Source organism: Crocodylus porosus, unplaced genomic scaffold (genome assembly GCF_001723895.1).
Source record: "Crocodylus porosus isolate Cpor-Errol unplaced genomic scaffold, CroPor_comp1, whole genome shotgun sequence".
NCBI lineage: Eukaryota > Metazoa > Chordata > Crocodylia > Crocodylidae > Crocodylus > Crocodylus porosus.
In genome coordinates, this window is record NW_017728943.1 from 106108050 (window position 1) to 106132596 (window position 24547).

Genomic DNA, 24547 nt, shown 5'->3' on the forward strand with positions numbered 1-24547 from the left:
AGCTTGTACAGGCTGTTTGACCCAGTTTGGCTCAGACGTGCCCTAATGAACTGAATGCTGGCCCATGAGGGTGTCATCTGGACACCCAGCCAGATTCAGAGGGATTCTATTTAACTGTGTGCTTGTGTCTGACTGTAGATATTGTTGCTCTGATGAACCAATTCTTGGCATATGAGGGCGTCAGCCTGTCCATGCTGATCAACCTGGCCAGGTCAGGCGTGTCACGTTAATCTGAGTGTGTTTGTGTGTATGACTGATTTGGGGACTGGAAGAACCCTGCCCCACTAAAACTGAGTCCTGCAAGATAGCTCCACTGTGGGTGAGGGCTTGCAGAAGGGAGAGATACAGCTCCGTATAGAAACACAAGTAACACAAGCAGCACATTAATAGAGTTACCAAGGCCCTGGAAATGTATCCCTAATAAATGAGCACACCCCAAAGTAATGGGCAAATCTGGTAACAATGGGGTCGGCTGTGGCTGAAAAAGCTGGGAGTGCTGTAGACTATACCTCCTAAGTGCTTTGGCGTTAGGCTTTTCCAGCCTGAAACACTCACTGGGTGTGTTCTGCTCTCTGCTTGGCTGGGATCGAGGCATCTCCCTGGACTTGTGTGAGGGTAGGGAATGGGCAGAGAGCAGAGCTTGCAGGGATTCCAGATGACTGCTTTGTGGCTTCTCTTGGACGGATACTGTACATATGTTCAGTCTCCCAAGAGATGTTCTCCCAGAAGCCATTTCACTTTGGTTGCTCCCAAGTTATTTTTCTTCCAAAGCAGCCATTTTTGTTCAGGCAGAAAAATCATGAGTGACCATACACTTGTGATTTTTATGGGGAGAGAAGTGACTCTCCCAGGAGAAACTGAATATCTGTAGGTAGGCAAAAGACTATTCTTATTTCCCCCCAACTCTGTTATTGGAGGATAATATCAGCTGAAAAATCTCACCTAGCCAGTCAGAATGTAACTTTGAACAGGCACTTAAGTAGTCAGTTCATGCAAATAAAGTTGTTTTGCCTGTGGAACCCGGTCTGTCCACAAATTCTGCAAGAGCATTAATGAAGGGCGTTTGAAACTCGGCTCAGAGCATTCAACGCCACATAAAGTACTAGAATGAATACTCATGCTTAGGGTTTAGGATTTGTTATTAGAATGGAAGAGGACTCTGGGATTTTTTTCTGATTTGTCACAGCACTAAGAACGCTTCTGACCAAAGTGATGCACAGGATATGTGGTGATTTGCAACTCTTGAGTTCTTTTGTCCTATAATTTCTTAGCATGTGAATGTAATCTCTTGCAACATCCCTTGTGACTCTTTAGAAGAAACAAGTAAAGCTTGCACTGTATAAAATCTCATGTCTCGGCACTTCTTTGTTCCTCTATGTTCATTTTAATGTATACTGTAATGTTTGGTACGTGAGAATTATATGTAGTTACCAACAAAATCATTTTACATATACAGTACTCCCCACTGCCTTCCAGAAATTTTATTGTATTTCACAAACAATTAAGATTAAATCAAAATAATCATTGTTATAGAACTTGGCAAATAAGAGACAAAACAGTCAAAATACTACTAAGACAAAGAAAGATGTATTACAAACGTTTCTTACACACAGACATCTAAAAAGCGGGACGAAGGGCCTGAAAACCAGAGCAGAAGTCACTCCTGAATAATTATGGAATCACCACAAGAATTGCTACTTAACAATTATGGAATTGCCTTAACCCAAGTGATGGACCACCGAAAAGACAGCTAGTACAATAATGCAGCTGTCTCTGAGGAGGTGGCTTTGGGAGAAACTTGGACAAGTAGCCACATCAATTCCCAGAGTAGCATGTGCTTGGAGAAGAAACCCTTAAGATTTGGACCCCTAAGATTAGCTACTTTTGTGAGAGGAGTCTTTGAATGGATTTTGTTGTGCATTTTTTGGTGTTCAGTCCTTACCCAACCCTGCCTATTTAAGGTCCAGCTTTAGCATGTGATATACACAGACTTCTTTGCAGTGATTTGACTTGTGCGCACACACATGTGCGGTTCTGTCCGAATACAGCCTCTCCCTTCTTTATACGTTCTTCACCACTGTACCTAATGAAATGAGCTTTAGCTGAGGAAAGCTTGTGCTCTCTCTCTAGCTTATTTTATCTATAAAGGTGCATATCTACCAAACCTTCTGACTGACTTGAGACTAATAGAGCTAGCCACCTCTTGCTTCTTGGGCTGCCAGGCTGTGGTAACTAGAACAAGAGACTGGTGTGAGTGTATTTGCAAGGAATCCTCTGCCCAATAAATGGCAGAATCTTTTTTGAGGGCAGCTTCAGAAATGTGCCACATAAGGGCACCTTCCACCCAGGAGCCCTGTTTTGTATTAGCATCATAGAAAAGTAAGCCTAGAAGGGACCTCATGGAGTCAAGTAGTCCGGCCCTCAGCTCAAATGTCTAACCTGCTCTCGCAAAGTTGGTTTAATAAAGTTGGTTTAATTTACCCAAAGAACCTTGTCTTGCAAAGAAAGGAATTTTTTTGCTACTGTTTAGTTGGTCTAATATCGCTGCTGACCCAAGGGCTTTGTGTAACCTGCTCTTGAAAATTTCCATGGATAGTGATTCCACCACCCAGAGCTGTCCCTACGGGTGTGCGGGGCCGGGGGTGGCTAGTGGCAGGGGTGGGGATGAGCAGCTAAAGCGCGGAGCTGGCAGCGCATGGCAGCCATGGCGGAGTGGGAGACACATGGTGGCCATGGCAGAACTGGCAGTGCGTGATGGCCATGGCAGAGCTGGCAGCGTGTGGCAGCCATGGCAGGGCCCGTACGGCACTGTCCATGGGGCCCCTCAAAGCACGGGGCTGGGGGTGGTCACCCCGATTTTGGCACCACCTCTCTAGGTTTGAATAATTGAAAAATGAAACACGTACAACTTTTTTTTTATGTGTATTGCATACAAGCACCTTGTTGACAGAAGTCTGAAGGAAGTTTTGGGGTAAATCCAACATCTTTTATTAGCTCACCTCAAATAGCTGGAAAAATTCTTCTTAGCAAGCTTTTGGGCATGGACGCCCTTGGGCAGGCTGAGGAAGTGTCCCGAGTGACACTTCCTCAGCCTGACGAAGGGCGTTTGCCCCCCAAAAGCTTGCTAAGAAGAATTTTTCCAGCTCCTCAGCTGGTCTAATAATACCTCACGTCAGATATCACATCTAAGAAACTCGCCTGCCCAGAGAGGTCTGCAGCCTTGCAAGGCTTTCGGTTCCCTCTGGGGGGAATGACGTGCGAAGACCAGGGGGAAAGGGAGCTTCCTTCGCGAAGCGGAGTGGTAGCCGGGGGAAACTGAGCGCGCAGGAGGAGAGGAGCTAGGAAGGCAGGCTCGCCCCACCGCACCAAGCAGCCGGAGGCCAGGCACAGCACGCACCGGGAGGGACCCGGCGAGGGCGGGGACTCGGGGGCGGTGCCTGGGCTTGTTGGCGGAAGCAGCCGCGGGCTGGAGGGGACCTGGCTGGGGCTGCGTTTGCGCTTGCTGAGGCCGGTAAGCAGCAGCGGCTGGGGTTGGGGCTGGGGTTTTGTTCCGCAGGGGGCCGCCGCTCTGCCAGCTGTGCAGAGAAGGGAGATGGGGGAACCCTGACCCCCGCATCCACATCTGGCAGCGAGGTGGTGGTGCCCGTGCCCTCTCAGCACGGCATGGGGGCGCTGCTCTCTTCCTGGCGTATCCACGTGGGCTTCCTCCCCCTCGCGGCTGGCCACAGGGGAGCTCCCACTGTTTAATCCTTGCCAAACAACCCCCTAGTACCCAGTTTGATCTCCCAGCAGAGGCCGGCCCTGCTCTTCCGCTCACCCCCTTGTCTTTTGAGGCCACTCCTGCTCTTTGCTCATGCCGTCGTGGTTTGTTTTGGTTTTGTTTAAGCCTGCAGCTCTCCGTGTCCTGCGGATACCACGACAGCACGCAGAGGCTGCCTGGGCATAGGGCAGACTCCAGGGCAAAGCTGCTCCCGCAGGTCAGTGCAATGCAGGCTGGGGCAGGTGATGAGAAAGGGGAGATCAGCCCCACAGCGGAGGCCACAGCTCCTTCCAGCGTTTCCACGTGCTTTGAGCAAAGGGAGAGGGAGCTCCCGTTGAGTGATGTGTGGATGCACACCATGGGAAAGGGCGTCTCTGTGTTGCCCAGTCCCACTCAGTGGGACTAGTAATGCATGGAAAGTTAGGCGCAATACATGCTTTTGTTGGTAGGATTTGGCCTTAAGGTAGCAACCACTCATGACCTGCTTTGTAGGGCAAAACTAACCCTAAAATTAAAACCAAAACTAACACTTCACGCAGAAAACCAACAAGAAAGCACAGTGAGGGTAGCGCAGCGGGGAGATATGCTCCCTGGCAAAGTGCTGCATTGCTCTTTTCTTTCCTCCCTTTTCCAAAAAGGTCTTAGGATGTCCAGTTGGCTGAGTGAATGCTTTTCTACTTCTCCTAGGTAATTTAGATAGCAGAATCAAAAGCGGTAGTCCAGTTCAGTTTTCTTATGTTCTTTTACATGTACATTTGCTTCTCTTTGACTTCCCACTGTACCATGTACGTTGCTATGTCCCTTTTTTATTGAGTCAGAAGCTTTTTGCAAAAGTCATTGAGTCTAGTGCCTCAAACACCTGTGAATTAAATCTTGCAACACCCCTGCCTGGTGTAGGTGTAGATAATTTGTAGGTGAGAAAAGGGAGGTGCACACTTGCACAAAGTTTTACAAGTAGTTGGGACCCAGAACCCAGCTCACCTGTCAGGCTCATGGCCTAACAACACTTTCCTTCCTCCCATGTATGTATTTGGTGATTGTGATCTGTGTTTTATCATGATAATGGTCAATGAGGAAGTTCTGTTTAGGGACTTGTAGCAAGCCAGCTCATCCTGGGTTTTTTGGGGGGTTGTTTTTTAAATCTTTTCTTAAATGGAGAGAGAAATTTTGAAAATATTTTTCCCTGAGCATTTTAAGTAGCATCCTGCTGTGATGTTAGTGCTGTTGGAGCCAAAGAGATGCTAAGTTCACATATAAAAAAAAAAATGCTATTTGGAAGAAATTTAGACATTTCAGTTTGAGGAGCTAGCTTGTTAGCGGAAAAGCAATGCCTGTTTTGTGTTGCCTTGTGAATAAATTAAAGAGGATGGAGCCAAGGCTGATCTGTTTTTTTTTTTTTTGCAGGCTGAAATGTGTGTTGTCTGTATTTCTTTCGTGATCAAAGTCGAGACAGTCTAAGTTAATTGCCATTTTAAACATCACTTTGTTTTATAATAGGTCTCCTGCTCTCATAATCTCTGGGATTCTTCTGAGTAGACTTTTCTTGCCCAGACCTGTTTGATTTGCAGTTTGGATCATCTGTTTCCCCAAAATTTGGAGCTTCGACTTGAGGATTTAGTTGTAGTTGCACAGTGCCTTCCTCTGAAATTAGGTATTGTTATGAAATATGGTATTAAATTTTTGTATGCTTGACCCAGGACATGTGACTGACCTCGGGGAAATAAAGTTAAATCCAAGTCTCCTGTTTGTTACAGACATGGCAGGAAAATCATGAGGGAAAATTTATAAAAATTATTTACCTTTTTAATTTAAAATCTTTGTCATGTTTTATTGAGGGGGCAAAAAATGAAACTTCAAAAATTTTGACTAGCAAAGTTACACTTTTATTACAAATTCCAGGAAATCTTTTTCTTCTTTAGCACTTTCAAATTGAGTCTCCAATTTGGCAGGCCCAGTCTTTGATTTGTAATGAATTGTGTCTGCAGCTTTGCCTCTGTAATTCATTTTATTCTTGACTTGACAATATTTGACTTGACAATGAAGGGCTTCTTTAAAACTCATGCCCTATGTCAGGTTTTTCACTGCAATGTGCTCTTTTCCCCCCCGCCCCATCCCCTCCCTTAATTAAATATTTAGAATGAAACATCACAATATAGAGAAGACCAAAAATGAACTACTTGAAGCTTATTGCCAGAGCTTAATTTTAACTCTTGTTAAGAAGTTAATAGGCCTTCTGCTTGTCATCTGCCAAAAGGAGACTTTCACGCCTAGAAAATAAGTGAGATTTTATAAAAGATTAGCTTGGACTGATTAAACATAATTCTAATGTTTAGATTGAAATGTTTTAAATGAAATGCTCAGCATTGTTTCCACATGTGTAATGTGATTTTGTGTTAAACTTAAGTGCATATATAGATTACGGTTCAACATTGATCCGTGTCAGTGGCCAACTCTCTTCTGAATATTTGTATAGTGTGCTAGGTAAGAGAGTGGTTGATTCTGGTAGAGTATGAAACCTGTTGGACATGCAGAGTCATGCACATCTTCAAAAACAAACGCACACCTTGGCATATCCCTATATTAAACTGGGATTTGGGTTTAATGTCAGGTGCAAGCATTACAGAGATATTTTATTAACTTATATTTCAGTTTTTATTTCTAGCATGCACTACCTACTGAACTAATTGATAAACTTTCTATTGTTTTTTTTAATTTTCTTCATAGGTATATTATGAATAAAATGAAGCCTTCTATATCACACTGTTTGACCCTGGGTTATTTTTTAATGTTTTTCTATTGTGGGTGTACTTCAGTGAAATTCCTTGAAAGGTAAGTTATCAGTTGGAAAAAAAATCTTTATTTCATTACAGTAATTTAAAGCCGACCTGAGACACTTGCAGCATAGTTAAACTTTTTATCAGTGTGAGATTTCCTATGCTAGCTTGTGCTATTTTTGATGCATTCTCTCTCTCAGAAGCTTAGCTAGCATAATGATACTGCCTGAATAACTTGCATTTTATGCTGCAGGAAAAATGGAGCTTTACACTTGTTAACATGATAGGATAAAAAAGTGAAGGTTAAGCCACAGTTGTTGCATATAGTCATGGATTTGATTTAAAGATAACTTTAACCCAATATTTGGGATATTTTGTAGACAATTCCAGGAAGGTTCTTTGGGTGAATCTGATATCTTTTATAAGCCCAACTTAAATAGATGGAAAAAACATTTCTTAGCAAGCTGTTGGGTTTAAAAACCCTTCGTCAGGCTGAGAAAGCCTCTGCAGTTGGTGTGTGCTCTTTCATTCCATCCAGGAAGAGCACACACCAACTGTACATATGATAGTAGAATTTCATCTTTAAAAGATGTGCTAATACTTTGGCTATTAGGGGTCCCAGGTATGCTAGCTAAGAAAGTGTAAATTTGTTTGTACCCTTCAAAAGGAGAAGGCAGCAGCTGTTAGGCAATAACAGTTATGTATGGATGAGCCTGTAGTCGCACAAGTGAGATAAATCACTGCAAGACACAGACTTACCCAGGACTAGAGTTAGAGTGGGTTTGGTGCAGTTGTATGCTCTAGATTCCTGCACTCAACATTAATGCCTTACAGCTGTTCCATTCTCCTGAGCAGCAGTATTGGCCCCCTTCCCCTCTGAAGCCACAAATGTCCTTTTGTCCACACCTTCAGTGGCAAGTGGTGGATTGGTTTACTTACTCTGTTGATAGGTCATGGGAAAGGCACTGCCTATTCTAATATTATAAAACCCTAAGTCTGTCTGTCTGTCACGCTTTATTCACACTCTGTTTGGCTGACAAACAGTCAATCAGTGTGAAGAAGCATTCAAACAGGTGGCAGCCCACCGCCACGATGGTGGGGACACAGGGGATGGAGCAGGGGGGTGCAAGGCCAGCACAGCTGGCCTCACCCTCCCCACCCTGCTCCCCGGAGGCAATGGAGTGGACAGAACAGGCTGGCCTCCCCCCACCCCCGCCCTGCTCCCTGCAGGTGGCGACAGTGGAGCAGAGGAGAGTGGGCAAGGCCACCAGAGCTGGCCTTGCTGCCCCCTTGGAGGTAATGATGGCGGCAGCAGCATGGGGGGCAGGGGCGCCAGGTTGGGACACTGCAGAGGGCCAAGGCCACCAGCGCTGACCTTGGCCTGCCCTTCCCCCTTTCCATTGGCACTGCCTGCAGGGTCAATCATGGCAGTGGGGAAGGAGTTGGCCTGTGCATGCTCCTGCCTTTCCCCTGCTGCGGCAGCAGGGAATGGGGGAGCAGGCCTGGACCCCAATCGGTAGGGGGGGAGAGGGCCGGGGCCGGGCACCGGGGGGGAGGCGTGGGCCCACCACGGCGGGAGTGAGGGGCAAAAGCAGGCCTGGGCCAATACAGCAGCAGTGCGGGGAGGGGAGGGGAGGAGCGGGCCCTGGTCTGGGTCTGATGCGGGGGGGAGGATTGGGCTTGAGGAGGGGTGGAGAAATTGGCCTGCCACAGCAATCTGGGGGGGTGGGCAGCTGGTCTAACACGGCAGTGGGGACGGGAGGAGAGGAGTGGGCCCAGGCCTGACGAGGAGGGAAGACAACTGAGTCCGAGCCAGGGGGGAAGCGGGCCCACCACAGCAGTCAGGGGGAGTGGTGGGCCCAGCCTAATGTAATAGCGGCTGGGGGTGGGGAGGAGCAAGTCTCCTCCTCCACTTGGGCCCAGGCCTACTCTTCCCCCTCCCCCCTCTGCAAGGGCCCGAAGCCCACTTCTCCCATTCCCCCACCACCACTGGGTTGGCCCAGACTCACTGCTCCCACAGCTGTGGCGGCCAGCTTCTCCCCACCCTCAGGCCCAGTCCTCCACCATATCGACCCTTGGCCCCCCCCACTGCAGCGGGGAGTGGGGGAGCGGGCCCAGACCCCAAGCAGCAGGAGGTAAAGGGAGAGTGGGCTCCGTGGGGGGGCATGGGGCTCAGTCCCTGCCCACTCTCCTGCCCCCTATCATTTTTGATGGGCAATTGGCTAGTATATGTATAATGCCAATATGTATTTGGGCTTGGGGAGAAGGGAACAGGACTTTTAAGATTCATTAGTGGTAGTTAAGCATCTATCACATGGAAGATGAACGCTTATATGTCTTCTGTGTTTTTTGAATATCTACTTCTCAGCTTCCCAGTAAATTCCCTTTTAGTTTGACCATGGAGCCCTAATGTCTCTGAAGCCTATGAATGTACACAGCTTGGTTCTCACAGTAGCACTTAAATGCAGAAATTGAATTTCTGGCTGTCATTCCTTTATCCAGTGCAAAGTAGCACACTACAAGCTTTACAAGTACACATATCCATGGAAAATAGCACTGGGTGGGTTCATGTTGATTAAGTTTTCGAATTGAAAGGGAGGGTTGACAAGTCTGTGAGACCAGATGGTTAAATGTTTTAATTAATGATTTCAAATTCTAGTAATTGCACTGACGGGGAATACATGTGAGCCATCTTAGGACCATGGTTAATAAAGTTCGCTTCAGTCTCTAAGGGAAGCATGTGAAGAAATAACCTTCGGTTTTGTAACAGTGACTGCGGTAATGAAACTTCTGCAATTTTAAGTCCAGAGAAAGAGTCTTTTGCTCTTCTTTTTATGCTTAGGACTTGCCTAGCACAAGGAACTATCTCAAATGTTGCACAGGATCAGATAATGAAGAACAAGTATAATATGCAAGCAGTTAGAAATCTGAGCAGGAGAAACGTTAATATTTTTCTTGTGACTATGTCTGGCTTGTTCCACAGATGTCTGAGTATGAAATAAAACAAAACATGAACATACATGTATATGTGCACATGTGCTCCCTCCCCCAACCCCATGACTCTTTTAGCAGGTAAAACGTGGCTAACTAATACTGGAAAAAACAAAACCTAAAGATGGTTTCAGAATGAGTTAACTTCATGATACCTCACATCACAAATATACCTGCATGTGATTGTTTTTCCTATTTTGAAGCAAAAATTAAACTTCTCAAGGAGTTAATTCCCTTAGCTGTTTTTCCATTCACTAACAAAGAATGCACAACAAATTAGCTGTTGTGAATAGTAATTTATGCTGTCAAATTCTGTAGTCTTTTTGTTGGCTTGAGTGAACTGGATTTTGCAAGGATTTCACCTGCATTTTAATAAGTAACCTACTCATGACAGCACTCTCTTCTTAATGCTTTTTGCTGCTATCATCTGAAGCTATCTAGTTGTCTTTCTCTCCTTGTTTTTTGTCTTTCCTCATTTTCACCTAAATTGTAAGCCTTGAAGAGTAGTTGTCATTCTCCGAGTCCTGGGGTTGGTCACCAGCTCAGATCTGTTGTTTGGTTGCATTACACTCCCATTTGCACAGCTCCTGCTGGATCACAATACTTATTTTAGGAGAGCACTTGAAATTTCAAGAACACTGTACACCCTTTTTTGAATTACACACTTAAAGCAACTTTAGGAGATCTTTATCCTGGATTTTGTTCTTATTGCTATCAAAGGTAAGATGGTGCTTGTCTAAAAACATGTAGTTATATAGACAAAGAAAATGTGTAGAGAGATTGGCTGCTGTAGCAGAATGTTTGTTAGCAATAGGGAAACATTAGAAATGATCAAAACTTTTTTTGTGCACAGCTTATTACAGTGGGACTACCGTCTGTTTGGGGTCCTTTGGCTCTGTTCCAATAGAAAGAGTTACATAAAAACCAATTAAAATTCATGTATTGAATTACTTAAAGTATTTTTATTTCAAAGGAAAATAAATATGTCATTTTATTTTCCAGTGACTGCCACCCACATACTTGGGACAAGTTGATCCTTGTTCATCATTGGCCAGTGACCGTATGCAAGGTGAGGGAGGGGAGTAGGATTCATAATTATACATAAAGCTGAGTATGTAATACAGTATATATCTGAAAATAAGAGGAACATGTTATTGTAGCAAAGTCAATTACCTGTTTCATTTTAGTTGCCTTGTAGTACTCACTTAATAAAGATACTGGTTAATGTTAGTTGCTTAACAGGTCTCACTAGATCTAGAGCTTCATTAAAGAATGTTGCACATATAATATTATGTCTGTAATAGGCAGTCCTGCCTCACAGTGTAAGATTCAGGCTGAAACGTATTTAAATCTTTGAGCAGTTACTTACATGAATGGTCTCACTGAAGCCAATTGGTCTAAATTGGGGTAGGCAACCCCTGGCACACGTACCAGAGCATGGCATGCACAGGCATATTACTTGGTAGGTGTGTCTTGGGGTGGACAGCGGGGAAGCCACAAGGGCCCAATCCTTTTTGTGGCCGTGCAGCCCCAGCCCCTTCCAAGAGGCTGCAAGCAGCTATACTGGGGTCTGTGGAACTCCAGCCTGGCTCGCTGCTGGTGGCAGGAGCATGCATGCCTCCGGTCAGACGGCAGGGAAGGGGATGGAGCTGTGGTCCCACAACAAGGATCATGCCTCAGGTTGTCCACCATCTGCCTCTCACATGCCAGCATCTTACTAGTTGAGCTTGAGGGTGGTTTTGGCACTTGGCCAAAAACAACTGCTGACCCCCGATCTAAATAACTGTCTATCATTTTGATTCAGTTTTGCAAACCTGGCTCCAGAATCTTGATGCTGAGCCATTAAATATAGATTCAACTGAGAGAAAAAATCAGCAGCTAACACAGGGATATTTTGGTAGTAACCCTGGAGTACTGCCAGCCATCAGATCACTGATTTTTTTTTTTTTTTTTCCTCCAGATACATCTGGCAAGTAGTCAGCAAAGATATGTACATTCCTTTGTCTCTTATGCAGATGCATAACTCAATTCCTTTGAATTAAAATGTTTCAGTGCATCCAGATGAGCTGGAGTGTGCACTTTGTGGAGCCTCAAAGGCTTTTTAGGCACTGCAAAACACATACAGCATATGTAAAAAGTTTCTCTGTGCTGCATGCTTTTAGCACAGAGCCAAAACATAGACACCAGGAAATCCGGGTGTCTAAAAAAAAGGCTTAAAAAAAAAAAGGCGAGGCGGTGCACATGGCTGAAGCATGCAGTGCCTGAAACCAGAGCTTGGCTGGCCAGAGCCATGCTTTGGCTGATGGCCAGGCTCTGCATGCCTGGATTGCTGCCACTGCAGCCCCAGGAGGCCCCTAGGACCCTCGCTAAGGCTTCTGAGGACAGCTGAGGTTGGGCCCAGCCTCCCCTACCCCACTCACAGCCATTTGCTGTGTGTGGGGGGGAGGGAGTGGAGGGGCATTCCCTGGGGACAGTAGCAACACACAGTGTTATGTGCTGCTGCTTATTGTCTCCAGGGAAACTCACGTGTGTGCTTATGGGGATGTGCCCTTTGGGGGTAAGTGGGTAAATATGTAGGTATGAGACAAACCAAAGGCTTTTTTTTATTTTATTTCTTTTTTTTAATTAAAAATTTCAAAAGAAACTTAAGTTTGACATTTTAATCAGATTGGTGAGATAGGGTTATATGACCCTGTGGTTAATAAAGAAGACTAGGCTTAGGGCAGCTACCTCTGCTATATATTTGCAACAAAAACAACCTGTCTGAGATGCTTATATTTATAGCTGTGTAACTGTATAGCTTTTCAAATGTGCTTTCTTGTTTATGGGCAGCCTTTTAGGCATCTCAATCCTGATGCAAGAATCAAATAGGAAGAAAAGTAGCAATAGTGTAATGCAAGTAAATATAATACTAAACCCTTATAAGTGAAGTAAGAGCTGTACTCCACAGTATTATGAAGTGTGGAGTTGGAGATGACCTTTGACTCTGAGTGCTCACCTTAAAGCATTTTAGCTTATCAGTGTGTTGGTCCATGTAGCTTGTACAGATTTAAATTGCAGTTGTTGGTGGACATCACTGATGAATATCCGATGTCAGGCTGGGCACTCGGACTAAAGCAATCCCAGAACAGTGGCCTGGCAAACATTTTCTTAAGTGGATAAGTGACAAACTAGATGCAAAAAAGGAATTGTGCAAAACAGAGGCACATGGCTGTGTTGCTACAGGTGAGATTAGGAGTTCATACAAACATAGGGAGAAAGTCAGCAAGGCAAGGCCAAGGCATAAAGCAATACATGGCTGGCAAAGAACATGAAAATGGTACCAAAACAGCATTATATAAAATGTGTTAGAAGTGGGAGGAAGAACAAGTAAAAAGTCTGACCCTTGCTGATTCAGGAAAAGCTAATGACATTATGTGGGAGGAGACTGAAATATTCAATGACTTTACTTCAGTTTTTTCCAAAATAAAAAATCAACTATCAAATAACAAGCAAAGGTAGTATCTGGGATAGCATAGGAACTCAGCATTGATTCCATATTAAAGAACTTATGTGAGCTAGATGTTTTCATATCATCTGAGCCTAATGTGGGCTGTCCTTGTGTTTGTTTACACTGAGATGTTGGCATATCCCAGCCACAACAGGTCCAAGTCCACTCCATGCTCTCAGACTGATTCAAACCAGAAGTTCACCAGCAAGGATGCTTGTGTGCATTTCTCTGGGGCCAGCATGTGCCACACTGATGGTGTTCATGAGTCCCTGGAACACTTAGTTCTCTGATTTAATTCCAGAGCTGTTGGTTTTAATGGTTGAGAACTGGTGAAAGTCAGGTGAGGTTCCAGAAAACTGGAAAAAGGCAAATATAGTGTCCATCAACAAAGAGTTTGAGCAGTTTGAGACGCGGCGAGAGGCACGCTTAGAATGAAAAAATGTTTCCTGCGCTGCATATTTCCAGTATGAACTCCAAATTTGATACCGGGAAATCCCAGTATCAAAAAAAAAAAAAACCAACCCCCAGAAAAAATGTGGTGCAGGGAGGTCCGCTGAAGTAACCAGAGGCTGGGTCCTTCACAGTGATGCTTTAGCACCCGCCAGGGTGTCTCAATGCCTGCTCCATGGCCCTGTTGCCCTAACACGCTGCCGCAGTGTGCTGGAGCAAAAAGGAGGACAAATCAAATGCACAAAGACATATTTTTATTAACACACGTCTACACTGGTTGCCCATGTCCCATGGGGGTGAGAGGAATCAAGATGGTTACAGATGTGTTTGAACACTGAAATATTACAGATAATTTTGAACACTGAATCAAGAATTGTGTTAGGTGATTTCCTTACAGAATTTCAGTGCAGTGAGTGGTTAAAAGAATCTTAATTTCACTACCATCTTCCATGTCTTCAAAACTTACTGACAGCTTTTTGTTAATAATTCAATGAATTCTGGATCTGTATTTCTAGATATCAGCTGTATTTTTAAGTACACTGTCTTCCAACATGCAAGAAAATCTGTTTCTTCTGTCTTTTTCTTACCTTTTCCATGTTGCTTTAAGGAAGAAAATATCATTACTATCTTGTCTTCTAAAACTACTCAATAACTTAAAGATAATGAAGGAAACCTCAAAGTATGTTCTATTATTCATATCTGCATAGTGCTTTGATGTGATATTCATTGTTTATATGTTTTGACATTGTGTACGTGTGAGAGAAAGAGAGGAATTCTGTTTTACTCAGGGTTCTTTAAGGTGGGTTGAACTCTGGGTGCGGAAGTGGGAGACCTTCATCTTAATTCTTGTTTCTTGTGGGTAATTGTATGTGTAGAAAAGATGTGTAGAAACAGAATTTTTATTCAAGGGTTCTCAGAATAAATGCCACGTCAGATTTCCTTTTGCTTCACCAAAGAGAGTGCAAAATGCTAGAAACACACTATTATTTACTTGTGTGTTTTTATACATTGTGTGGTAACCTTTCGAGTGTGAGCTCACCTTTACTCAGTGAAATTAGGACAAGTTTAGGACCTGTATGATAAGTTAAGATCAGAATGGGTCATTATGGCTCTATATGTTCTTTGAGTTCTTCAATTAAATGGGACATAGGATTTGCTCAATTAAATTCCATAGAGGAAAGAAATATTCTTTCCCACAAAGAAGGCATCCTAATTCAACTAAAAGTTGCAGGGCTTTATAATATTTAAAGATGGATATTCTCATTTGGAGGAAAGTGAAGATGAAGGAAAAGGGAAGCTTTTATCATTGAACTTTTTAATTCATGGAGAATATGAAGCTAGAATGTCTATTTTAAATATTGCTCACTGCTAGTATAGCTGATTATTTCTGGAGAACTGTCCCATTTTGATGGCAAGTTTGGAGCATTTCAGCTGTTCATTGGGAACGTGGTAAACCTAAGAGAAGGAGGAACCGTTTGTCAGTAGGGGTGTACTGATAAAGATTTTTTTGAACCGATACCAGTGGCTGATTATTAACCAGCCATATTGGCCAATACCCATCTGATTGCTGATATGGAGCCCAGCAGCTTGGAGAACAGCATCCGATGGGTAAGTCTGTGGGTGGAAAGGGGCATGTGGGGAGCGGGGGGGCAGCTCAAGGCTCCCACAGTGAGGGAGGGAATGAGGCAGTGCAGGTGCTGCCTAGCCAAGGTGGGGCATGGGATGGAGCTGCAGGTGGCTCATGCAGGGGCTGTGAGGGGTGGTGGGGGGAGTTCCCTGTGCTGTGCGTACCCTTGGGGAGTAATGGGGGGCACGTGCCCCCTAGATTCATGCATGAGGTGAGGGTAGGCTACCCACTGCAGCCTCTTCCTGGTTAGGGGAGGGCTGGGTTTGAGCTGTGTTCAGGACGGGCAGTGGCAGTGCTGGGAGGGAGGGCTATGAAGAGGCTACAGCCACTCCAAAATTCATGATAGCCCCCCCTATAGACCTGGTCCCAGCACTGCTGCCACCTGCCCTGGCCCAGTTCCCCTGCCATGAAGAGGCCAGTGCAGCCCCTGGCCCCGAGCCCACAACGGGTAACCGGCCCTAGCCCTGCCCCCCATGCCTTTCCCAGGGGTGTGTGCAGCTCTCTGTGCCTCCAGATAAGCTGCCTGCAGCTCTGTCCTGTGCTCTGCCCTGCCCCGGCTGGGCAGCCCCTGTCCCTGGCCTAGCCCCATTCCCTCCCTCACCATGGTGGGGGGGAGCCTTGATTTGTGCCCCCAATCCCTTCCCATCCCATTAAGCTATTAGATAAAATTGCCAAAAAGTCCTGCTGAAGCGCCTGATCTACAGAGACGTTGGGCGAGCGGGGTCAAACTAATGCAATGCTTGTTATGGGCATGTGTTGGACTTGGTGCAGGGGTGCTGTGAGTTTAAATTAGAGCTATGAGTTTTTTCACGTCTGTAAAGCAGCAAGTGTGTCCCTGGGACAGGGTAATACTATATCCTGCATTTTACAGACAGGACTGAGGATGAGAGAAACTAAGACATTGCTGTGTCTGTAGTGGATTTAGTTTTAGAGTGGTGTTTTAACGATAGAGTATTCTGCCTTTCAAGATGAATGGTACTGTAAGGATCCTTCGGTGGCTTGTACTGGCATTTCATTTTCACTGATATGGTAGGAATGATGTTATTTTAGATCAAATTGAATCTGAACTGTATGATCTTATTGATAAACAGTTTTAAATATAGGCAAGCCAGATCCTCCTTAAATTTAGCTAACTACAAACTACATTTTAAGCCAATGTCTGCCTCGAGACACGCATTTGCACCCCCTTTTCATGTCAAAAGGAACTGCCTGTCTATATCATAAAGGTGAATTTGTTCCTTGTTGATCAAGATTTAGTGAATCTGACAGTGATCCGCTTTGCTAAATGTGTGTTTGACTACCTTGATAGTGCTGGTTTGAAATTAATTTTGGAAAGCAACATTGTGCAACATCACTAGTAATTTGAAGATGGCAAAATACGGTTGATAATACCGCAAGGTAGATCAAGTTTCTGATGCGTGTACGTGGGTTCCGCAGGCAAGGGTAGGTGGGGAGTGGATTGCTGCTGTGCCCCAGCCCCATGCTGTCACCACCCCGTGCTTCAGGGCCTGGTCCCAGAGGCCGCTCCCTGCCCACTTGTAGCCCTATCCTATTCACCTGGTCATGCACCCTGCCCACTTGGCAATCTCCATGGAGACCCCAGGATCATGGGGCAGTAACAATGTGGGTCCAGGGCAGAACTGCAGTCTGCTCCCTCCATGCCCCTGCCTATGGAACCAGCATCCATTGCAGGGACACGTGCAATGGATTGTGCCTCTTCCCTGGGCCCTGGCCTCATGCTTGCACCACCCCAAGATCCCAGGGTCTTCCCAGCCCCACCTGCCCATCTTGCTCCTGAATGCTGCTCCTGGTCTGCCCATGGTCACATCCTGGCTGCCAGGGGAGCAGAACCGCTTAGGGAGTTTTGGTGAGCTATTGCAGGAGTAGGGTGGGGGGGCTGAACCAAAACTCCCTATTATGTGGCCCATCGGCTCAAATAATTGCCCACCCCTAAGTTAACTGTTCAGTGCAGAAATACCCTGAGCTAGTTAACTGTAACTCAAGGGAAGATGCGATTTCCTGGTTAGTTATAACTGACTGTTTTTTGGCTTCCCCTTCTGAAGGGTTTTTGATTTTGTAAATCTTGTCTTTCATGAACAATGTTGTTTGTCTTTGTAGCGTTTAGGTAAATTCCTGTTAGGAATAAACTGACACTGGGTTTAACTGTTTTCTGTTCACTGGACTATGTAGGTGGTAAGAGCAGAAAGGGAGCAAAGTGGTAGAAAACAGGAGAGATTCATACCACTTCCAGCTTTTATGTACACCATACAGCTATGGTAGCCTAGGCAATTAATTTAGGTTCCTCATCTTTTTCTGCTCTTCTGCAGTATCTGAACAGCAGTTTGACACAGTGCATCACACTGTAATTAAGGCAGGCAGTAGAACATGGAGATTAAAAAGAAAGTGAGTTTTAGATGCGTAATTTTTTTTTTTTTTTGCATTAAGCTATTTAATGTTCATCTGTCAAGCATCATAGGGAAAGTACAAAAAGAACATTTTGGTGTGTGAGCACCAAATTTGATTTTAGTGACCAGGAGCATGTAATCTATGCTACAATCCATATGTATGCATAGAACATTATGCTCTTCCTTCTATGATTAAGGGTTTGAACTACCATTTTGGAGAGGGTTAAAACATGCCATAGTCCTAAAACATGCCATACACAGTTAACTGAAAGAAATGGAACTAATTGTATCAAGAAGGGTTTGCAAGATTGGCATCCAAAATATTAACTGAGCTCATGGAGAGTTTCTTCATCTGTTGAACTGTCCACTTATTAGTGACTAGTATTTTGGACAGATAATTATTTGGGTTATGAATGTTGGTGTGGTTCTCTCTGTTAAACATTATAGGAAGTATAGACTGAATGTCAACTTGGATTAGGCAGCCTATATGGGACTGCAGTCTTCAGCATATTATTCCACCTCTTTCTTTCGTAACAAAATACTAGCATTGCCCATTGACACATACAGACTGTTGCTGGATTAACTAACAGTGCTGATGGCTTCTCACAGAATTAAGTTCTCTCTTATTTTGACAACTCTTACCTTATGGGAAAGGTCTGCTGATCGCTTAAGTGGGAAACTACTGGGAACTGCAGGCTAGATTCTCATGAGGTGTAAAAATTTGTGACTTGATTTTAACCGAACAGAGCTACCCTGATTTACACCAGCTGAGAATCTGGCCTTTCCTCCTTAATACATTTGTGCTGTGTATTTAGAATGTTTTTGTTTACCCTTGGCATGACTTCCAATTAACTCATTTGATTTCTGACTAAATATATCTGGCAAATATTTTGGATTCTTGTCTTCCTCAGATGATTATGAATGACTGTGATGATCCCCCACAGTACTGGACAATCCATGGATTATGGTAAACACTTAGAACAACTACCTTTTTTCTTTCAGACTGGATAAGAATGTCACGTTCGACTAAATTTCATGCTGATGTCAATGGGTACAATTTAATTGATTTCATGGTTAAGAACTGGTCATGCTTGGATGGGTGAATCAGAAGTAACTCCATTAGTGATATCACTACAGTGCAAGAGTAAGTGAAAGAAGAATCAGTCTCTTAGGTCCAAAGTCAGTTGATTTGTACCCATGTAAATGCAGTCTACATTCCTGTAAATAACGGTCATGATAATATTTCCATGCTAAAGGATTTTTAGTTTAAGAGACATGGGGCAAAACCTTGGTCTTACTGAAGTCGGTTGCAAAACTCTGACCTTAGTAGGGCAGAAGGCTACCCCGTGGTCTAGTGCCTAGAGCATGAGACTGGAAGCTGGAGTGAATATAAATCCCAGGTCTGGCATTGGTTTCCTCAATAGCTCTGGGTCAAATGACCCTTTTGAAAACTGTCCAGTGGGGATGAGGAGGTTTTAGAAGGGTTAGTGATTTGATTCTAGCCAGCACTTTGAAAATGATTGTTCTAGTATGTTCTACAAAGACACTCAGCAATTATTTTGATTCAGTCAACTGTAAAAGGCTCTCGAATAGAATTAAGAATCCAACTAAAAATGTCATCAGCTTTGTATGTAGTACAGCGGCCCTGAAGTTTCATTTCTACTTTCACTGCAGATTTGCCCAGTAACTTATATATTGCAATACCAGGGTTTCTTGTGTCTCTCCACAAAGTGCTGACTCTAATTGTAGCTTTATAGAAATGCTTTCAGTAGGATTTTTAATAAGCTATGGTTTATAAAATAGTTCAGACTAATTTAAGGTGTTTTCTCTTTTCCATCTTGCCCATGGAAACTCCAAATTCTAAGTGCAGTTGTAATGCAAAAAGCGAGTGCAATAAAAAAACCCACTCATTGAACGGTGTTGTCTGACAAGATTCAGTCATGCAAATTCACCCTGGGCTTTGAAGGCTTTGTTGTGTGCTAATTAAAATCAGAAGCAACTCAACTGAAGTCACTGGTGTTACACAACTGTAAACTGAATACAAAGAAGATTTGAACCCTGGTAGTCCAAGATGGGGAGCTCTCTTCCTCCAGCATTAAAGGTCTTGTTAGACTTCCTGTGACACATATACATTTACATTTCAAGTTCTTCAAATTAAATTCTTGGTGAAGCCTTTGCATTCCTTTGTTGCCTTTAAAAGGAATCTGGTACATCTGAATTGTTAGATCATTCTCTCATACCTGTGTTAATTCTGCAAGGTTTACTAGTTGTAATGATAAAAACCTTTTATTTTGTGTCTACTCATCTGATCTAAAATACAGATCATGAGCAGATTGGGCTGGGGGAAAGGTACTGTTTCTCATAGTGAGTTTTCAGGGTTGAATTGTATTTATACATGAATTTGTCTATCTGGGATCAGGTCAAATCTGTTATCTTATTGAAATATTTAATCTTACACTCTTGGGGGTTCACTTCATCCACTCTGTTTCTTTATTGTGTGGTATATCGCAGTATAAGAATCCTGCTCTACCAGAGAAAAATAGGTCAGCAGCATGTGGACACAAATGCATGATCTCACATGTGATGTGAGTTACAGATCACCAGGAATCCTGGTTTTCTCTGATTTAAAAAAACAATCCCCAATTTTCAGGTTAAAAAAGGTAAACTAAAATTCATGTCTTTCCATAATCAAAATGAAACGCCACTATACATCTCTATCAGTTAGTGGCGTTTCATTTTAATCATGGAAAAATGTGGATTTCGGGTTACTCTTTTTAACCTGAAAATTGGGGATTTTTTTTTTTTTTATCAGAGAAAATCAGGATTCCTGCAGGTCACTGCAGAATAAGCTCTTTATATCTCTCTCTCCAAACTTACTGAGGAAGTTAAGCTTCCTTGCTGTTTTGGGTGCACAGCACTTGTTAATGTCTCAAAAGTGACTATGGCCTTGAGTCTAAACATGGTACAGAAATTCATAGAAACTCGGGGAAAACATCTCTGAAAGGAAACAACTGATTATACCGTGTATGAGCAGTAGAGGCATGAAATAATCCATAAAGATAAGAAATTGGAAGAAACAATACAAGAGGTTGGGAAATTATGTAAAAACTGTGAACAGCATTACAATTAGAACTCAAAGACATTTGCTTACCATTTCCCAATGCTACTCTCATGCTAAGTGACTTGGTTAGGGTGAAATTGATTCGACTGGTGACACACACCTGATGAAACAAGCCACTACTTATAAATGCTTTTGCATCTCTTATTTAGTTGGTTTATAAGGTACAAATCTGCCCTGCCAAAGCCATCACTAATGCTTTATTTCCTTCTCATGCCATAAGTTTTTTTTGCAGGGCTTAAGGGTGCTTGTACACTTGACAATGTCACAATGTACATGTGACAAAAAATTCCCTTTGTGTGGCTTAGTGGCATCATCACACGTTACGTGTACCCGAGTTTTGTGGGTTTTAAATGAGTTTGCATGGTTGCAAGCTAAACTACATCCCCAATTTGGCAGTGGGGACAGTTCATGAAGTGCTGGAAGCCTGGGCAGGCTGCTAGCTGGCCAGGTGCTGCCCAGCTTGGAGGTATCTGATCCACTGATTCCCTGAGCCTGCCTGGGCTTCCAGCACCCTGTGCACCTTCCCCACTGCCTTCTCCAGCCACCAGCACACTCAGCCGCCTCCTTGTGCTGCTCCAGGCACAAACTGGGTGTGCTGGTGACTGGAGATAGCGACAGGGATGGTGCAAGAGGCGTTGGAAGCCTAGGCAGGCTCGGGGAAGCATTGGATCAGGCACCTCCAAGCTGGAGCAGGACCCGGCCCACTAGAAGCCCACTTGGGCTTCTGGTGCCCTGTGCACCATCCCTGCTGCCTTCTCTGGCCACCAGCCAACCCAGCTGCTCTCCTGCTTCTTTTCTGCACTGCCCCAGGGGCAAGCCGGCCCATTACCGGGCAGCCTCAGGTGTCCTACCAGCCGTAGGACTCTGCTGAAGGTGGTGATGGTGGAAGTGGCAAGTGGGCTAATCCTTCCAGCAGAGCTTGTCTGTCGCTCCCATGACCAGGGGGCGAGCTGAAAGATTAATGGCACAAATTAATGGCCTCCTAGCCACGGGAGTGCTTCGCCAAAATAAAAAAAAAGGATTGAGCTCCTCTCTGCTTCTGCCTTCAGCAGGCTCCTGCAGCCAGCAGGACAATCACGTGTATACAGTGATGGAAATTGGAACAGTGAGGTTTCAATAAAAAACTCATTGCTTCAATTTAGAAAGCATAGAATGCAGCCGTAAGGATGAAACCTCCGTCACATGTACAAGCACCTTAAGTCAGGTAAAAGGCTAATACAGGACTGATAAAATTTTATCTATCAGCCTGGGCTGATAAAATTTGACTCAAAATAAATTTGTAATGAATACTAGCTCATTTCTGTTCATTAAAATGTTGTGGAAAGTGACATTGGTTTATTGCATTTTTAAAGTTAGATTTCCATGCTATCATCTTGTAACTTTGAAATATCTTGTGACTTGACTTTTTCCACCCACTGCTTTGTAGTAGGGTTTTTTAAAATTTATTTTCATTAATTTCTTTCCTAGGCCAGATAAAGGAGAAGACTGTAACAGAACATGGCACTTCAATGTGAATGAGATTGAGGTATTTAAATTAAAATGTGAATATTGAGTGCGATTGGATGAAATTACCTTTTGAGATGCTCATATAATACCACTTTTGAAATAGTCTGTCATCTGAGCTAGACATTATTTTTAGAATTCCTATTCTAACATTGTTCAAATGCCTAGTCTAAGATCTACTTTTTGAAGTCTGCTGTGCTGATGAAGATCAACAACCCCTGTCCATCCACCACTACCCGGATCACACTGGTGTTCTCACTGGCTTGATTTGTATCCTGGCTTTTTCCAGCAAAAACTGGAAGGACAGAGGCTTTGAGGTGCTTCCACCCTCTGAAGAAGAAGGTGTAATGAGTACCTCAGTTGAGAGGCCTAGGGCTCAGAGAATAAGAGGACACTGGCCACCTGCAGTTGGATTTTTCCCAGTAGCTTCAATTAGCAGTATTCCTATTAAGTTTCATCCTTTCAAAGCCATTTTCTCTGGGGGAACGCTGAAGTGGAGAAAAAGCTGTTAGGTCTGTTGCCTGCCCTTTCGCAGTTGTGAGGTGTATGTGAGGTGCACAAGTATGGGTGCAAAGGATGCAAATTAAGGATAGCTGAAGAGAGAGATCTGTGGTGTATGCCTAATCAGATTGATTTCCTTTTTTGATAAAGTGACAGGCTCTGTGGATGAGGGGAGAACAGTGGATGTGATATACCTTGACTTTGTCAAAGCTTGACACTATCTTACACTACAGTCTCCTACTAAGCTAATGAATTACAAACTAGATGAAAGTTTTGTAAGGTAGATACATAATTGGTTAGATTATTGTGCTCAATGACTGTTCATCAGTCACTCAATATCTAGTTAGGAAGAGTATCAAGTGGGGTTTCCCAGGGGTCTGTCTTAGGCCTGGTATAGTTTAACATCATCAGTTTAGATGATGCCTTGAGCAGGGGACTGGGCTAAATGACTTCATGAAGTCCCTTCCAGCCCTGCTTTCTTATGATCTTGCAAATCAAAGAACAGAAGAATCTATTTGCTAGTCAAATGTCTTATGAGGAGAGGTGAGAATTTCAAGCCTTTAAGTACAGAAGACTGAACATAAGTGTTGTACTGAATCAGGTCAAACTACTGGGGGAGAAGGCTAGGCACAGAATCTTTCAGCCTCTTAACAGCATGTTTTTGTGGTTGTCTGGCACATCTCTACCAAGAAGTAAAAAGGTAGATGGGCTGTGATTTGAAAAGTAATCTTTTTAAGGTGTGTAGTTTTATTATTATTTCTAGGATCTTCTACCAGACATGAGACAATACTGGCCTGATATACTTCATTCATCTCTAAATCGCACCCGTTTCTGGTAAGTTCAAATCAAATGGGAAAGCATCTTGGATATATCTTTAATACGAACCATACTAAATAACTGCTGTATGGAGAAGCCTCTGGTGCAAGCCACTGGATATCAACTGGAGCTCTACGAAATACCTTTCAAATACCTTAGTCATCCATAGTATCGATGTTTACAGTCATATATATGTTAATATTAATAGTTGCATTAAAACATCATCTCAGGCAGCACTCCTCTAAAAGACTAACTTATGCCAGTATGGATACTCAGGGCATTTATAAATGTGCTGCGGAAGATGGGGTAGGGGGAACGCTTTAATTAGAGTGACTTTGAGAGCCGCTGTAATTAAAGTGCCCAGACCATCACGTATATTAGTGTCCCTGCACTGAAAAATGGTGGTGGAGAGGCTTTAACTAAAGGTTGTCAAACCAGCTTTAGTTAAAGTGCTTCTGTCACCATTTTTCAGCCCGGGGGATGCTGATATACGGGTGATGCTGGCATCTGCTGGAGCACAGTAATTAACATGCTCCAGCAGACTTGATTAATCAAGTCTCCTCCAATGTGTTGTACTTGCAGTGTGTTGGAGCAGCCTCTCTGCACATGTATAAGTGCCCTCAGTCACTACAGTCACACTCTGATAATCTGAACCCAACAAGTGTGTTGCATATCATGTTATGCGTCAACCTTTTGCATCTCTATTTAACATTCTTGCACAGTGTTAAACATTCTTGGCACATGTCTTACGAGGGAAGGAAAGGAAAGGGTTGCCTTCATCTAAACGCCTGTAGCTCGGGGGTGAGAAATGCAGAGTTCAGGTCTTATCAAACAATATATATTTTTAAGACCTCAGTTTTGGTTGATAAAACCACCTGTAGACGTCTAGACTTCTTTAAGGGTGTTTTATTTGGTTCTATCCAAAAGCCTGATTTTGGAAAGAAAGAAAGAAAGAAATCATTGCAGTGAAAAAATCCATGTGGGATCAATTTAAACGTTGTTTAACTAATGGATCTCTGCAAGAAGGCTCTTCTCAGCCAGGCTGGCTGACCTGCTCCACCGGGCTTTAAACTAAGCCCGCTGGGGGATGGGGGGACTACTGCCACTGC

General features: G+C 43.8%; 1 protein-coding gene across 3 annotated transcripts in view; it reads left to right on the plus strand.

Annotated features, from left to right (window-relative positions):
* The first annotated feature begins 3415 nt into the window (after window positions 1-3415).
* RNASET2 (ribonuclease T2) overlaps window positions 3416-24547 on the plus strand; it is a 43500-nt gene continuing 22368 nt past the window's right edge. Inside the window, exons 1-7 of one of the 3 annotated variants that reach the window (XM_019549970.1) lie at window positions 3424-3511; window positions 3887-3977; window positions 6485-6589; window positions 10528-10594; window positions 18409-18464; window positions 22086-22143; window positions 23386-23456. In XM_019549970.1, the coding sequence (XP_019405515.1) occupies window positions 6492-6589; window positions 10528-10594; window positions 18409-18464; window positions 22086-22143; window positions 23386-23456 (350 nt within the window). In that variant the 5' untranslated portion in view covers window positions 3424-3511; window positions 3887-3977; window positions 6485-6491. Of the gene's footprint in view, window positions 3512-3886; window positions 3978-5257; window positions 5412-6484; window positions 6590-10527; window positions 10595-18408; window positions 18465-22085; window positions 22144-23385; window positions 23457-24547 lie in introns of those variants that run through there. The other 2 variants (XM_019549972.1, XM_019549971.1) reach the window with 2 other exon arrangements.